Source organism: Amphiura filiformis, chromosome 1, assembly GCF_039555335.1.
Source record: "Amphiura filiformis chromosome 1, Afil_fr2py, whole genome shotgun sequence".
Lineage (NCBI taxonomy): Eukaryota > Metazoa > Echinodermata > Ophiuroidea > Amphilepidida > Amphiuridae > Amphiura > Amphiura filiformis.
In genome coordinates, this window is record NC_092628.1 from 40,713,548 (window position 1) to 40,730,382 (window position 16,835).

Below are 16,835 nucleotides of genomic sequence, written 5' to 3' on the forward strand. Positions count from 1 at the left end.
GGTAGATCCTCTTTAATTTCTCTGAAACATCCCCATGGTAGGGGATGGTGACAAAAGTCTTGGTACCAGAAGACGCGGTGGGTTCGCTGGCTGGTTTAGCGTCTTTCTCACCACGATTTAGGGCCTTGTCAATTGCCCAGTCTTTGTAACCACACGTTTTCAAGGAGTGGCGCAAGTGTTGGTGCTCATTGATCTTATCAGAGTCCTTTGTGATGATGGTGCCGGCCCTGTGATAAAGAGTGTTCACTACACCGAGTTTCTGGACCAATGGATGATTAGAGCTGAACTGCAAATATTGATCTGTATGTGTTGGTTTGCGAAATACTGATACTGAGAGAGTGCGACCTTGGTTGACAGTAACCAAGCAATCCAAAAAGGAAGTTTATTGTCCGTCAGACCTTCTTGGGTGAATTTGATGTTATTATCCACTTGGTTAATATGCGCAAAGAACTTGTCGAGCTCCGAAAACTTGACTATAACCCAAGTATCGTCAACATAACGATACCATTTGGAAGGTGGAGATCCGGGGTAAGACGACAAGGCACACAGTTCAAATCGCTCCATGTACAGGTTGGAAATAATCGGAGACACAGGGAGCCCATCGAACAACCATGACATTGTTGGTAAAAGTTATTGCCATAGCTGAAGTAAGTATTGTCCAAACATAGGCTCAACAATTCACAAATCTGATCTGGCGACAAGTCTGTGCGTTCTGACAAAGTCTTATCCTCCTTCAAAACGTCCCGAACCGCGAGTACCGCGTCTGCTGGAGGGATGCTCGTGAACAAGGCAGTGACGTCGAAGGATGTAATCGTCTCGTCCGCGTCCAACACAATACCCTGAATTTTCTCCGCGAAGTCCTTTGAATTCCAAATATGATGTTTCGATTTGCCAACCAAAGGGCCTATGATATTAGCGAGGTACTTGGCAATGTTGTAAGTGACCGATCCTATGCTGCTGACGATACGACGTAAAGGTACACTGGCCTTATGAACCTTCGGAAGTCCATAGAAGGTAGGTATAGTTTCAGACGTGGGGTATAATTGATGTTTCAATTTGATGTCAATAACCTTGTCTTTCTCCAAGAATTGATTCAACTTAGCCGCGATCTTGCGTTTAATACCACTCGTGGGGTCTTTATTGAGGGGGGTGTAAGTCTTTGTATCCCCTAACAACTCTTTGGCTTTCTTGTCGTAGTCTGTCGAATTCAACACCACTGTGCACCGTCCCTTATCAGCTGGAAGGATAGTAATGTCTTTGTTCTTTTTAAGACTTTCCAACGCAGTAAATTCAGCTTTAGACAAGTTATGCTGGGGGGGGGGGGTTAGCGCTGATGACACTAGCACTTACCCGCGATCTCAGTTCTTCAGCATTAGCTGGTCCCAAACGAGCATTGCGAATCGCCGATTCAGTGGCAGTAATGATCATCAATGAAATCATCCACCCAGCTGAAGGCCAAAGGTTTTGGCCGAAACGTCGGTGATTTCATCTGACCAAAAAGTGAGTTTTTCTGGTCGACCAGATTTAATTATCCACTAATTGATCAAATCCCAGACAAGTGCGCTGAAGATCAGGTGTGCCAAGAACATTACATTGGTGAAACCGGCCAACCACTGCAGAGTCGCATGTCCCAACACCTTGAGGGCAGTGGTCACAGTTTTGACATTGACGACGTTGTTATTTTGGACCGTGAACCCCGTTGGTTTGAACGGGGAGTCAAAGAAGCAGTGTGGGTACGAGCCGAACAACCGTCACTCAATAGGAGCGGGAGTGTTAGAGTGAATCTGTCACATGGTTGGGATCGGGTCATCAAGCAACTTCCTCATCGATTGACCTCGGATGACCTTAAATCATCCACCCAGCTGAAGGCCAAAGGTTTTGGCCGAAACGTCGGTGATTCCATCTGACCAAAAGTGAGGTTTTCTGGTTGACCAGATTTAATTATCTACTAATTGAACAAATCCCATATATATACCTCGAAGGTTGTTGAAAATGTGTCATTAATAACATTCTCTTACACAGCTCCTTGCATCTGGAACAGTCTACCTGTCATCATCAGAGAGTCTGCCACATAACCTGCTTTTTAGAAATCATTGAAAACATATTTTATAATTTTGCATAAAGAATCTGACTGAAACGGAACTAAACGACTGGAAAAATCTTGAATCACAGGGAAGACTTGCGGACCTCTGGAAAGGAGATTACGCATGTTAGACGGAGCATGAAGTTGATCAGCAAAGCTAGACTCCAAATTGTTGAATCAAATTCATTGCTCCATTTTATGTTTCCTCAGGTTAGCAAGTCGTGCCCTCTTTGAAATCCATATGATACAATTTCACATTTCGTTACAATTACATTTCAAGACACAACCGGATCATCAATATCTTTGAAAAGGAAATTAAAAAATACAATCTACTGTGAAAAGATCATCTCAGGTGCCCTGATCACGAATGACGATGATGGAATTGAATTCGCAAACATCTTTCAGGACATTCAAGCAAGAAAACCCACGGTTGTTTGATGTATATAGAATTGGCTTCTTTATTAACTAAATGGAAACTATAGATGGCGCTATTTATCCTAAATCATATTTCTTTATTTGCAAGGGGTAGGTGATTAATACTGCCATTAAAACAGATGGAATAGGTAAAACAAGCAACAAAGAAATTTTATGAACCTATTTTACCAAACAATAAAAGAAATTATTTGTAAGCTTGAAAGGGTAATTTCTAGTAACTAAATAGCGCCACCAATTTTGTCATTAATAGATACATTTTATGTCCGAAAAGCTTTAAAATGCTATAAAAGTGAATAATTTTGTAGAAGAGGGGAAATTAAAGTTGAGAATGACTCAAAAGCATCTGATATCACTTTTAGTTGTTTAAGCCTAAAATTTGGTTGTACATGATGTTTTGTTTAAAAAACAAATAAATTATCCCATCAAACAACCGTGGAACCAGACTTATGTCTCATGAAGTGTTTCATCTTTCCAGTAACTTGAGGAAAGTTACAACACAAAGTTCCAAAAATTATACTCCCCTTTGTAGCTAGCTCATATTGTGCGGATTTAATTGCAAAATCCTTGTCTTCGTGATTCGGTCACTCGGCCATGTACATCCCCGTTTTCGAAGTGGGTTAAAGAAACTTGGCTTTCCCAAACGTGTCGCCAAAGCTGTTTCCAAGTACGCCTCTGTCAGTTCCATGATTGGAACCAACATCATTTGGAGACTGCGAAACAGGCTCACCAAAGTCAATTATCTCTTCCTGTTTATCATCACGTTGTTTGTAATTCATTCATGTAATGATTTATAATGCCGCTTTGGTGACCCAAATGTATTTGTTCATTATTGAATAAAAAATTATGTATGTGTATGTATGTATATACAGGGTGTCCCAAAAAAATAAGAGGCCCCTCATTTCGCCCTCTTTTTCTCCTAATTTTGAAAAGTTGATCAAATATATTTTGGTATGTAAAGAAACCTTGAGTCGTTAGCTTTAATAAAGCAAAACAATTATATCAATCGGCTCACAACTTTTGAAGATATGTTTTTTTAAAGAAATGTATCCGTTTTTCACTCTGTCCACGGAGAAGGTTTGGCTACTTCAAAGATTGAAAAGGAGTACACATACCATGCATGAATATCAAACATTCCTCAATGATAACTTTATTTATGGAATGGGCTTTACCAGTGGGTTTATGGGCAATGGATTTTGTTAAAAGTGTCATTAATTTGTGAGTAAAATGGATGCTTTTTGATGATTTTGCTTTACTTGCAATTACTTATTTTTTCTTGGTTATTTATGCCTTTTTGTTTGATTATGTTTTTTACTTTCTTAATTTGTTGTTTCTTGCTTTTTTTTAAATTTTTATTTACAACATAAGTCATTTCTCTTTTTGGGATAAAAGGTAGCCCTAAAAGGCTGTTTGGTTTGTCTTTGGTTCTTCTGAAGTGAGTTTATTGTGGTGCTCTGCCCTCTACCTGGTTGCATACTTGGCGAATACAGGTTTCAGCCCAGGTCCTCATTGCATCAATTGCGTTGCGTACAGTCCTTGTGCGCCGGATACTTGCGAATGCATTCAGTTATACGTTTGCGAAGATCTTGGATTTTGCCACAAAGGAAACAAATCAAGTGGTGTGAGGTCTGGTAATCGTGCAGGCCACTCCACAGCATGAGCCATCCCAACCACTCTGTTTGCTATCCGTGGACAGAATGAAAAACGGGTACTTTTATTCAAAAGAGCATATCTTCAAAAGTTGTGAGCCGATTGAAACAATTGTTTTGGTCTATTAAAGCTAACGATTAAAGGTCTCTTAACATACCAAAATATATTTAATCAACATTTCAGAAATAGGAAAAAAAGAGGGCGCAATGAGGGGCCTCTTTGTTTTGGGACACCCTGTATGTGATGCGATCAAGCAAAATCAGTCGGAACTCGGAAATATTGATTTTGAGATATAGCCATACAAAAGAAATATATTTTGCTCATATCTTTGGAACTGGTCGTTCAATTTCAATGGTGTTTTCTGCAAAATGTAGCTTTGTAAATGCCTTTTACTATCGTGTAAGAAATGGAAAATTTAATATTTCCGAGTTCCGACTGATTTTGCTTGATCGCATCACATATGTGCCCTGTAATTGGCAAAAGTACTAGAACTCAATAGCTCTCATTCCCTATTCGAACACTCTTTCGCTGGTATTTTTGTCACACCATTGTTTCATTTTGGTCTGACCCTGTTTGCAAGTTTCTTTACCGATATCAGTTACTCTGTTAAATGACTATATTGACACCCTCTGTTGGTCAACGTTACATTAAGGTTACACCTAGCTTTCTTGCCTTGCGGGGCTATTATATATTGAAACTCCATTAGGTGCAAATCCTCACTATGGAAGCCTCCGGCCTCAGCCATGCCGACGGCCTGCGGCTTTGAATGTTTTTTAAAACCTGGCGGGCTGGGGGCCGTGAAGAAAAAATATTTAAGCCGCAATCCCGGTAGGGCTGAGACCGTAGATTGTTATAATGAGGACTTGCAACTAATGGAGTTCCAATATATAATAGCCCCGCAGGGCAAAAAAGCAAGGCGAATGCGTAACCTGAACGTTATAGACAGCTCTTCATACTTAGAGACAACCCGTCACCCACTTTTATTTCTTTACCCCTTCACCCCCTCATTCTTGAGACCCTACCAGATGCGGGGGTTATTTTTACATTATGTTTGCATATTCTTAGCCACTGACCATCTGGCACCACTATATAGGCTGCATAATACCTACTCTACAATGACATAAACATGATCAAAAAGTCAAAATGTAGTTTACTTTACCAGCGAGATAGCATACCAAAACACCTGAGCGTAGATTGTAAACGCACTTGTGGTTCCTTTCTCGTGATAAACTTATTTTCCTAAAGCATATTTATAGCCAAATTAGTGAGCGTGCTGAAGAAGAAGTAGTTGGTGCGCATGTGTCGTGGGTATGATAAGCGAGAAAAATAGCCTTGAGTCCAGATTGCATGTGGTTATCGCGAACGTATTGTCTGTGAACATGAAGGATCTAGTTGATTGTGATTGGCCTGTTGATTTGACTGACATCAACGGTTTACTATGTTAACGTCCCAATTATTGGTCAATAATATTGAGTGCGGTGATCAGTTAATATTATTGAGGTACGCATGCGGTGTGCGGTGATCAGATGTGTGCCTATATTAAAATATCTTCCCTGAAGCAATACACTGCGCCCAAAACGTATCAAAACACTCAAAACAAAAGACATTTCTTAAAGATACTACAACTAAATTAAAAATAAAGAAGTCGATAGATAGAGAATTTTGTTCTGCGTATTTTGATATGATATGATATGACTTTATTTTCCTAGCTTATAGTAATTTGAAAAAAAGTAAAAGAGCTTTTCAAAAGTAACAACAATTTGCATTGGCTTTTCCCTCGAAGCACGCAGATGTTATCACAGCAGAGTGAGTGTTCATCCATTTGGCTTTATTGAACCCGTAACAATAGGCAGCATAAGTCGCCTTTAATGAGGAAATATTTGAATTTGTTACTTTGAAACTCGAGACCATTTGTCATTCAAATGAGTATAGTTTAGGTGAATAAAATCGCATTGTGCCAAATAAAACTCTCCATCTATTGACTTCTTTATTGTGCAGTTTTGATATGGCTTTGTACCCCTAAAGCACTCAATGGTCCTTTCTGTTTATTAACCGGAAAATTGAGGCAATCAGAGGAGTCGTTGCTTCTGCTCGATTGCAGATTGTTATTTGCGATGAACGGAACGACAGAAAGCGACTGTGAAGGAGACTAGGGGAAAAGCAGGCGTTTGGAAGGGGACTAGGATCCGGACTAGGATGCGCTTTGGGTTACAGGGGTGCTGATTGAGAGTTATGGCACGGGGATCATCAAACTAGCATCAAGACCTTGTTCACTACTTCATCAACTATCTTCAGTTGACCGCACTACTTCATCAGCTATCTTTAGATAAGAGCATATTACTTCATCAGTTAGCTTTAGATGAACACACTAGTGCTCTGTTATTAGCACCAAAACCTTGTACACTACTTCAACAGCTCTCTTCAACTGATAGTACAATCTTTCATCAGCTATCTTCGGGTGAACACATTGCTTCATCAGCTCTCTTCAGCTGAGCACACTACTTCATCCGCTTTTTCAACTGAATATACTACTTCATCAATTATCTTCAGCTGATAACGCTAATAACACTCTACTTCAGCTATCTATATCTTCACATAAAATATGTAAAGCATGAAATACGCACATGTATTTTCATTTATTCATTCTATCGATTGCGGTAAGCTTTTCCAATACATGTAATAAGTACTGAACTCCCAAGAGCGTGCCTGGACTTTTTATCACACATTGTGTTCATTTCGCGTGAAGCTCGCAAAAATTTTCACAATATTTTTTTGATAAAATCAAGATGGCCCCGAATGTGTGAGTCTTTCATCCCCCTCCCCTTGTCAAGCACACCACTATTCCAAGAGGTCCAGATCAACAATATAAATCTATAATCAGACAAAATCAAAAATGCAAAGAATACAATAATACAAAATAAGGATGTGAAAATAATACTTACATGCCAACGAAATAACCAATATAAATGTAATTTACATAGCAAAAGACCAAGAGCATGTGCCCAATTTTAACAAAACAACAGGACAAAGTAGTCAAGAATATGTACATAAAGTTTAATATCAGAAAAAATTATTGCACTCCTTTGTTTAAAACTGTAATATACAAAAAGACATAGAAATTTGAGGTCTTTGGGGAAAATGTTTATTCGAAAAGTAAAATTTTTAAAATAATGGACTTTTAATGGCTTTTCCTCCTAGCTACATACTCTTTTTAAAATAAATATCATTAGTTATAAAGTTTACTTCGAGGACTTTTAAATATGACCAATGTCAAATTTCTTATTTTGCCATAAAATTTGTATTATATCGCGAATTTCAACAAAATTAAAATGATTTGATATCAGAAGTACATTCCCCGTATTTAGAATGCAATTTGGTGTGTCTGATGTGCTCTCTGGCCTTACAAAAATACAAAGATGGGTGACCGACACCTAATAGATTTTATAGACAATATGAAAATTCACCATTAGTATTTCAATTAAATATATACAAATTTCACAAGTAATAAAACAGTTAAAGATTTAAAACACATTAAAATTGATATATGAGAAAATGTCGGCAATATTTCAAAAAACTAATTATTGATTTAACCTTTGGCCAAATACAAGCTTAAAGCCATGTTTGCAATATTTTATTTCAGTGTATGAAAAGAGTTTTTGCCATTTATTACAACAATATTACACACTTAAAATGTCTTCTTCTTTCTTCTTTCAATTTCTTCTTCTTTCTATTCACGTGATGTACATCAATTTTTAGTATTATTGCACGGGGTTTACGTGCACATACCTATGCACGATCCTGGAACCTAGGATTGATTGCAGATATCAGAACCGGGGATGCTCCCTTCTCTTTTCGAACAGCTCGGACACATAAGGGGATACTACACCCCTATCCAATTTGGTGCTTTTTTTGAAAAATACAACAAAAATTATAGCGCATTGGTGACAAATTAGATATGTATATTATAGGGGCAAGGACTACAACTACTGCACTGGAAACTTTATTGCAACACAGACAACAGTTGTTGAGTTACAGTCAAAAATGAGGGAAAACCAATATTTGATCAATAAATCAATAACTACTTGCCTTGAGTTGCTGAATTTTCAGTGCAGTAGTTGTAATCCTAATATACATATATTACTTGTCACCAATGCGCTATAATTTTTGAGAAGAATGCAAAAATAAGCACAAAATTGGCCAGGGGTGTAGTACCCCTTTAACGTGCACATGGGTGATTCTTTCTGTACACGGGATCAATGGCTTTACTATTTTGGATCTCATCACTTTATCATATCAATGATTCCTTACTAGCTTATAATTCCTTGCATCAATTGGTCGCATTGTCAGTACAGTAATAATCCAGGTAAATCTAGCAATTTGTTTTTCTCAACTTGAAACTTACTAAACCGGCTTATTGTTTTCACTACACTGAATTACATCCTCATAACATCATACTAAAAGACATTGTTTTGTATTTATCTTTAAAAGAAACGACGACAAGTACATGAACGTAAAAATTTTCAGAAAAGGAAATGCTGCAAGGATATCATACAAAAAGGACTGAAGGTTTCTAACAAAATGAGCAGTGCGGCCAAATTGATATTCCATGACAATCTTTGTTCGTTCACCATTACAAGCTACCTAAAATCTCTAAATAGATAAAATTGCATAATTATGTCCCCGGGTTTCCCCCGTAAAGCCCCAACATTTCGAAATTTTTCACTTTTTGCAGAACTTCGGCAAATCAAAATTTGTTGATTTGACCCCCCCCTCCACTGGTTATAGACGCAAAACTAGTTACTACTTTTTTTTTTTTTTTTCTTTGGACCTTATAATATTTTCATACCTTAAAATAACTGAAATTAAGCCTCTTTCCACTACATGGATTTCTAAGGACCAAGTGAAATATTCTTTTGCCTGGACTATACGTTAGGGTATATAAAAAATAATGTACTTTTAGCTTGTTTGAAGTCCTCTATGCGGCAGTGTCATTTAATTTCGTGGTCTGAACATTCAGTCGGAACCTGTTGAAATAAGTAAAACAACTATTCTGAATTATTCTCAAGAGTTTAGAATGTTGACGACTGAAGAATGCAAAAGAGAATAACAATTTGGTTTATTATATAGAGAAAGAAAGGAAAATAAAATAAAAATTACATGGGTAAAGAAGAAGACACTCTGCACGAAAAAAAGGTCTTTTGAAACTGAATTTGGAATTTATTTAAATAATCAAAAGCAATGTTTTAATATTATTCTGATCAAACATTGGTACTCACAATTATTGCATTGTTATTTTAACAAAAGTTCTAATCAATCTGGTAAGGTAACGGAACCGGTCTTATCATAGAACCTTGTAGCAAAGCCACTGAGCCAAAAGTATAACTAACATACTCCAAAAACCTGAAATTGTCGGGACTATATAGTTGACATGACAGTGGCGACATGTGTAATAGACATCCGTATGTCATACAATCCACTGGTTAGTCCTTCCAATGATATCATTCTTTCGTTTTCCTCTGCATTTTTGTAATATCATATCATATTTTGACCACATTGTTAGCATTGTTATAAATGATTTGAACATGGAAATGGTTAAAACACACGGCCTCTTCATAGCACCATGTAACGAAGCCAATGAGCTCAAAATATAACTGAAATATTTCACAAACCTTTAATAATAGATATCCGTACTTCATAAATTTCCCCTACGGTTACTCCTTCCAACCATGTCATTCTTTCATTTGCCTCGGCATATATGACATTCCAAGTATCAGTTCCTGACAATCTATATTCAACCTGAAATCCAACTACCGGACGCTTTATTTGCCAAGACCAACGCACTTGAAGATTTGTATTGGACGCTAATATCGATCCATCGTATAGAATAGGATCTGATACACTAGGATCTGAGCAAGAAATAAAAGAGTTAATCAAATAAAATGTAAGCTCGAGATTTGGACACAGCCGTCACTATAACTTTATATCATGATCCAGGCAGTAATCCCAAATTTTTGTTGCACGTCAGCGGGGCAGGGCGGTAACCGAAAGGGCACCCCTAAAATTGACCCCCTCTCTCCACCACTAGCTCAAAATCAAGAATACAATCTATACTATCCGGGGGATTCACCAAATTCTCATACTAGTAACCAATTGAAACTGATCAATCGTGTCGGGAAGAAACCAGTGTTGGACCGATATTGCGTATAAGCTCGTATGCTGATGTATGGTAGTATATATATATCAGTCGCAACCTTTCTGGTTGTCAGACTCTTAAATCGAAAATATTGGTTTTTTAATATTTTATTATTTTGCTGACTGCAATTATGAACAAATCTTTTCAATAATTTGCCATAAAATTTGTATTATAGCGCAAATTTAAAAAAAATTATTTGATATTAGAAGAACATCCCTCGTATTCAGAATGCAATTCGATATGTCTGATGTGCTCTCATGTCCCAGAAAAAATGCTGTGCTGATGTTGCTATCTGATGAGCCCTTAATCTGAAGGAGTGGTTTCAATCTTATAGCGATTGTAATTAAAGAACAAATCTTTAAAGATTGAATATTCAGTCGAAATGATTGATTTTTCAATCGTATGCTGACTACAATTAGGGACAAATCCTTTACAATATTGAAAATATAATTTGAAGTTTTCATAATACAAAACCAAAATTTGTGACACTGACCTGACAGTTTCGTATGTCTTGGACGACATACTTCTTCAGAGTGATTGGTATCCCATCATCCTCTGTGCTGGTGGTAGCACAGCTCCATCCCTTGGGGGCGTGGTCTTGAGGAGAGGGTCATACACATGACTTAAATGGTAGGCCCCCTCGTCCCTGTTCATGACGGCTGGGCCTCTCTTACGTATCCAGATTGATTCTCTGATGAAGCGAGTACTCGCATCACACTCCTTCTGTAAAACTTTGGTATCGTCCCAGTTGATGACATGGTTCTGTTGAATGGCGTGATCCGCTATGGCTCACTTGCTTTGCTCTGTAACTGACTCTTTTGCCCCTTTCCACTTTTTCCGTTTCTTTTTGGTGTTCCTTAAGCCGGGTGTTCAATTTTCGGCCGGTCTCACCAACGTATGTACAGTCACAGTTTTTGCAGGGAATCTCATAGATACAGTCAGTCAGTTTTGTCTAGCGGGTCAATTTTGTCCTTCGGATGAACTAAAAGCTTCCTCAGCGAGGTGTTTGGCTTCATGGCAGTGGCAATGTTGTGCTTCTTGAACACCCGATTGGCTCTCTCAGCCACGCCTTCGACATATGGAATAACTACAAGTCCCTTGGTCTGCTGAGAAGTGTCTTTGGTTTTGTTTTTGGTAGCTTTCAAAGGTTTGTCCCTGATCTTCTTTTTGACTGTCTCAATTGTCCACTCTGGGTAGCCACACGTTTTCAATGCTTTCTTGATGTTGTCTTCCTCTTTCTGTCTGTCTTCTGTTTCTGTCACGATCTTGTCCATTCTGTCCAGTAAGGTGCGTACTACTCCTAACTTGTGATATATTGGGTGGTGGGATCTAAAGTTGAGATACTGGTCTGTGTGGGTAGCCTTGCGATAAACCAAAAGTTTGACTGAGCCATCCTCCTTTCTGACGATGAGCGTGTCTAAAAATGGGATACGGCCGTCTACTTCCTTCTCGTAAGTGAACTTTATGCTGTCTGTTGGATCAGTGTTGTTCAGGCGGTGTGTGAGGTTGTCAACTTGATTGTCTTTCACTATTTCAAGGATGTCGTCGACATACCTCTTCCAAAGTCTAGGCTTACAATTCAAGGGCGCTGTAGCGATGGCTTGCTCTTCTAAGAATTCCATGTACAGATTGGCTGTGATTGGAGACACTGGGCTGCCCATAGCTGCGCCAAACAATTGTCTGTAAATCTTGCCCCTGAATGAGAAGTATGTTGTGGTAAGTACAAAAGCCAGGAGTTCCATCACGTCATCAACTGAGAGCAGTGTTCTGTTTTTGAGAGACTTGTCTTTAAGCAGGCGTTGTTTTATGACCTCAAGCGATTTATCCACAGGTGTATTAGTGAAGAGCGACACCACGTCGTGAGAATTAAAGATCTCTCCCTCCTCTATGTATACTTGGGCTAAATCTTCTGCAAGCTGATTGGAGTTCTTAACATGGTGTTCCGTCTGTCCAACTAGGGGAGCCAAGATGTCTGCTAGCGCTCTGGATGTATTGTAGCTGATAGAACCTGTATAATCAACAATAGGTCTAACTTTGTTGCCTTCCTTGTGGATTTTGGGTGTTCCGTAGATCCTAGGTACATTTTCCGCTGTGGGGAACAAATGGTCGTACTGCGATTTGGTGATCTTCTCTTCCTTCTTCAACCTACTCAAAATGCCTACAAGTTGACGCTTGTAGCGTGGAGTGGGGTCACGGTCAAGCTGTTCATAAGTCTTTTCATCGCTAAGCATACCTTGTAATTTTTGTTCATACTCATCAGCCTGCATGACAACTGTTGCTTTGCCTTTGTCTGCCGGAAGCACAATGATAGATTTCTCTTTGCGTAGCTCATGAATCGCCTGTCTTTCCTCTTTGGTGATGTTCTGTTTTGGTGTTTTTGCACTACGTAGAACTCCTGCCATCTCCGATCGCAGTACAGCAGCTTCGTTGCTAGGTAGTTTTCTACATGCTAACTCCGTCGCGACGATGTATTCCTCATGAGGTAACACAGTTGGCGAGGGTGCAAAATTCAGCCCCTTGGCGAGTACGGACTTTTGCGGTTGAGTAAGCTTAAATTTAGACAGATTGACGACCCATTTCTTTAGTTGTTCTCCTCCTAGTTCCGGGTTTTCTGCCGTATTCCTGCGGTTGCTGTTCGGGGAGCGAGATTTTTCTATCAGCCGATCCAACTTTTGTGTATGCCGCCATTTTGTTTTCTGAAATTTGTTCTCTGTTTTCCGGGTCACATGATCAGTCACCTGATTTTTGATGTCGTCGGTAACCCGCGAAGAAATGTCATTTTCAAACCTCGATTTCTGCTGTTTGAAGCCATTTATACGGCTCGAGATTTTGAAATATCAATTTTTAATCATTTGCCATAAAATGTGTATTACATTGCGCATTTCAAAAAATCTAAATTATTTGATATCAGAAGGACATTCTTCGTATTCAGAATGCAATTCGATATGTCTGATGTGCTCTAATGTCCCACAATAAATACTTTCCAAACGTTCATATCCCATCCCTTAACAAGTTCATAATAATTATACCTTGCGTTGATGATGCAAAGGTAGTTGATTTAGTCAGATTGACAGGGGTGGTAAATTCAGGCTGGGTTACATCTTTTCCTGTAGTTGATTCAGCAGGGCTGGCAGGAGTGGTAGATTCAGACGGGGTTACCGCTTCTCCTGAAGTTGATTCAGTTGGACTGACAGGAGTGGTAGATTGAGGCTGTGTTACCTCTTCTCCTGAAGTTGATTCAGCAGAACTGACAGGGTTTGTAAGAGTTGTAAATTGTGTCATAGTCGTCAAATTTTCTGTTGTTGATCCATTGTCTGTAGATAAAACCCAATACAATGTAAACTATTAATTTGGATAATAACCTACAATAAATCCAAGTTCATGTAATAAGTTCTGAATGTTCCTGTGTTGAACATTCAGAACTTACTATATAGATTTGGATTTCTTCTAGGTTATTGAAAGAACTTAAAAGCGCCACTGTCCAAGTTGTACTGATATTAAACCTTTATCAAGTTTAATATCGATATTTAGATGTACTTTTGTTCTAAACAATATATTGCGCTAACAGAGTGATTGGGGAGTATAAGTGTCACATTTTCAATCACTTAAAACAGCTGACACATGTCAGATGCAAAGCAAAAAAAAAAAAAAAGAACAGAAAACTTATGAACAGACATTCAAAACCCATACAATAATTGAGGTTATGTAAGATGCAAAACAGTGTTTTCTGATGATACCAGAGGAACCACAAAATAGTGACTTGTAAAAGCTGCTACTGAATATACCGTATAATTAGTTAGAAGAAAATGGCCCAATGGGTGTGCAATTACATACCAATGCATTTTGTTACTATTTTAAAATGCTTTAATTAAGTTATGTAAAATCACAAGTTCTTCCTTTAGTCTCAATTGTCATAAATCTCTAGAATGCCTAATTACCCAGCAAACACAAAACGTTTTCGACATCATTCGCAAAAGGTTATAAAAGGTTGTTAGAAAACGTTTAATTGTCGGGTTATATGAAGGGTACATTAATGGTATAAAACGTTTTCATAACATTAAATAACATTTGTTGGTAATTTACTGCACAGCAAACACAAATGTTTTACAGTAAACATTTAAATGTCGGGTTTTATAAAGGGTATAAAAACGTTTTAATAACATTCCAAAAACATTGGTACAAATCATTCTAAACAGAATGTTATTTTGGGGTTGAAAAAATATTTTGCAAAAAATAATTTGCCCAAAATATTTACAATAACGTTTTTAAAATGTTTTCACGACCTTTATATAACCCGACATTTAAATGTTATTAAAACGTGTTGTATAAAAACGTCATTAGTACGCTACGGTCTTCAATGATCTCTATCTTCGACTAAATACTAACATTTATCTACAAACTACCCCGGCTTTCATGTCTGAAAAGTGACGTGAATTGAGATATTTGGGTTAACACATGCATTTGTACGATTTCTGTTTATCAACTTGTAGCAAAAAATTCCAAAATTAAAGAAGCTTACTTTCAGGAAACTTTGTGATATTGTAGTCGGTTAATGTAGGTGGAGGAGTTGTACAATTATTGCAACGGTATGTGTAACCTGCAATTATAACAAATAACAACAATATGCTTTGACTATATTTAAAAATACGTATTTATAAATACGCACGTGACCACCTCCACGATGCCACAACAGCTTGTAGACAGTTAGTCCCGAAATGACCTACACAGCGGGTAGTTTTCTTGCACATTTGAAACAACATAACACAACAAAATTGTCAAAATTTGTTCAACTTTGCAATTATATTGTAAACGTTTCCGTCGAAAAATATTGTTTTGATAACATAAGGCAAATTCGGAATCCCCCATGTGTAATAATTTTGCTATTCAATTAATACTTAAATTTGATATATATCTAAAGAGTTCCTATCCATTTCTGTATATTGGTCAATGGCATGAGGATTTGGTCACACTTGCTGGTCTTGGTATGTCGTGCCCATGGGTCACGTATTTATGAAAACGTATTTATAAATATAGTCGAAGCATACTGAAAAAGCGGGTAAGTCATAACTTACCTTGCATATCTCAACCCCTAATCAGTGTTATGATCGATGGATCATAGTCACAAAATCAAAAACAAAACGGGACAACAACTAATAGCCTGAGTCGCTCGGCCTAACTCGAACAAAATCGCCATGCGTAGCTGTTGAAGAACGAGTGGATTCGCCGTACTATCACGGCAATTTTTAACACGAAGATATAGGGATGATGACGCTGAGCGGGGCCCTTTTAGCATCTCCTTTATTAGCGTTATCCCTGAGGGAACAACCCGAAAGTTCGATGAAGTCCTAAACGAAAGTCCTTTCGTTGGGAGGCTGAACCCCCTCCCCTCCCTCTAACGTAAATGTAAAATATCGAAAATTCTAATAAGTGGCCCAAAATGATATGGTTTAATTAGCCATAAATTGGTAAATGGCTGTTTGGACTCACTTTTCTATATCTTTAATATACATGAATTTTAAGACCGATGTTAAATAGATTAACATTTTCATACTATACATTAAATAATTAAATTAACAGACGGTAAACAAAAGGCAAACATTTTAAATCTTTGTTTTCTCCATTCTCCTATGGTTGCTCGAATCCCGCGGGGGCACTCAACTTAAATTTTGGTATGGGTGTGCGGCGCGGAGCGCCGAACTTTGGGAACTAAGAACTGATTTTCGGGCAAAATAGGGGCTTGAAGAACTAAAATTAGGGCCAAATTATAGGCTGTTGAGCTAAAAATTTCTAAATTATTTCCAAATTTGGGCTTAAAGAGCTACAATTGTCAGAGTTTGAGGCTCAAAGAACTGGAGCAGATCCAAATGTGGGCTTAAGGAACTGCCGGAGAGCCTGAAAAAGGGACCCTTGAGCGCCGCACATACCCGTACCACCTTAACATGTGAGTGCCCCCCGGGGCTCGAATACAGGTTTCAGCCCTGGTTCTCATTGCATCAATTGCATTGCGTACCCTCTCCTTGTGCGCCGTATACTTGAATACTAGAATGCGTCAGTAATACGGTTGCAAAGATGTTGGAGGCTAGCTGGTGATCCTCGCTCATAGTGAATGCATTCCAAAGCCTAATGCTATTATCTTTCCGTGACATTAACCGAGTGTTTCATTTTAACCTTTGATGTAGTAAAACCTCATCCGTGGACAGAGTGGACGGGTACTTTTTTTTAAAGAGGACATATCTTTGTGAGCCGATTGAAATAATTGTTTTGGCTTATTAAAGCTAACGATTTCTTTACATACCAAAATATATTTGATCAATTTTTCAGAAATAGGAGAAAAAAAACGCGCAATGAGGATTCTGTTTTTATTGGGGCACTCTGTACATTGAGAGTGAAACATCACAGTCGGTTCTGATGTTTTACTTAAAATATTCAATGCAGAAGAAAAATTAGAGTTTTTCATAGATCTATATCCTTGACCAA

General features: G+C 38.1%; 1 protein-coding gene across 1 annotated transcript in view; it reads right to left on the reverse strand.

Moving 5' to 3' along the window:
• Positions 1-16,835, reverse strand: part of LOC140160041 (uncharacterized) — an 84,357-nt gene that overhangs the window by 31,512 nt on the left and 36,010 nt on the right. The window contains exons 9-10 of the mRNA XM_072183313.1: positions 14,878-14,955; positions 13,388-13,672 (exon numbers count right to left, since the gene is read on the reverse strand). Of these exons, the coding sequence (XP_072039414.1) occupies positions 13,388-13,672; positions 14,878-14,955 (363 nt within the window). The remainder of the gene's footprint in view (positions 1-13,387; positions 13,673-14,877; positions 14,956-16,835) is intronic.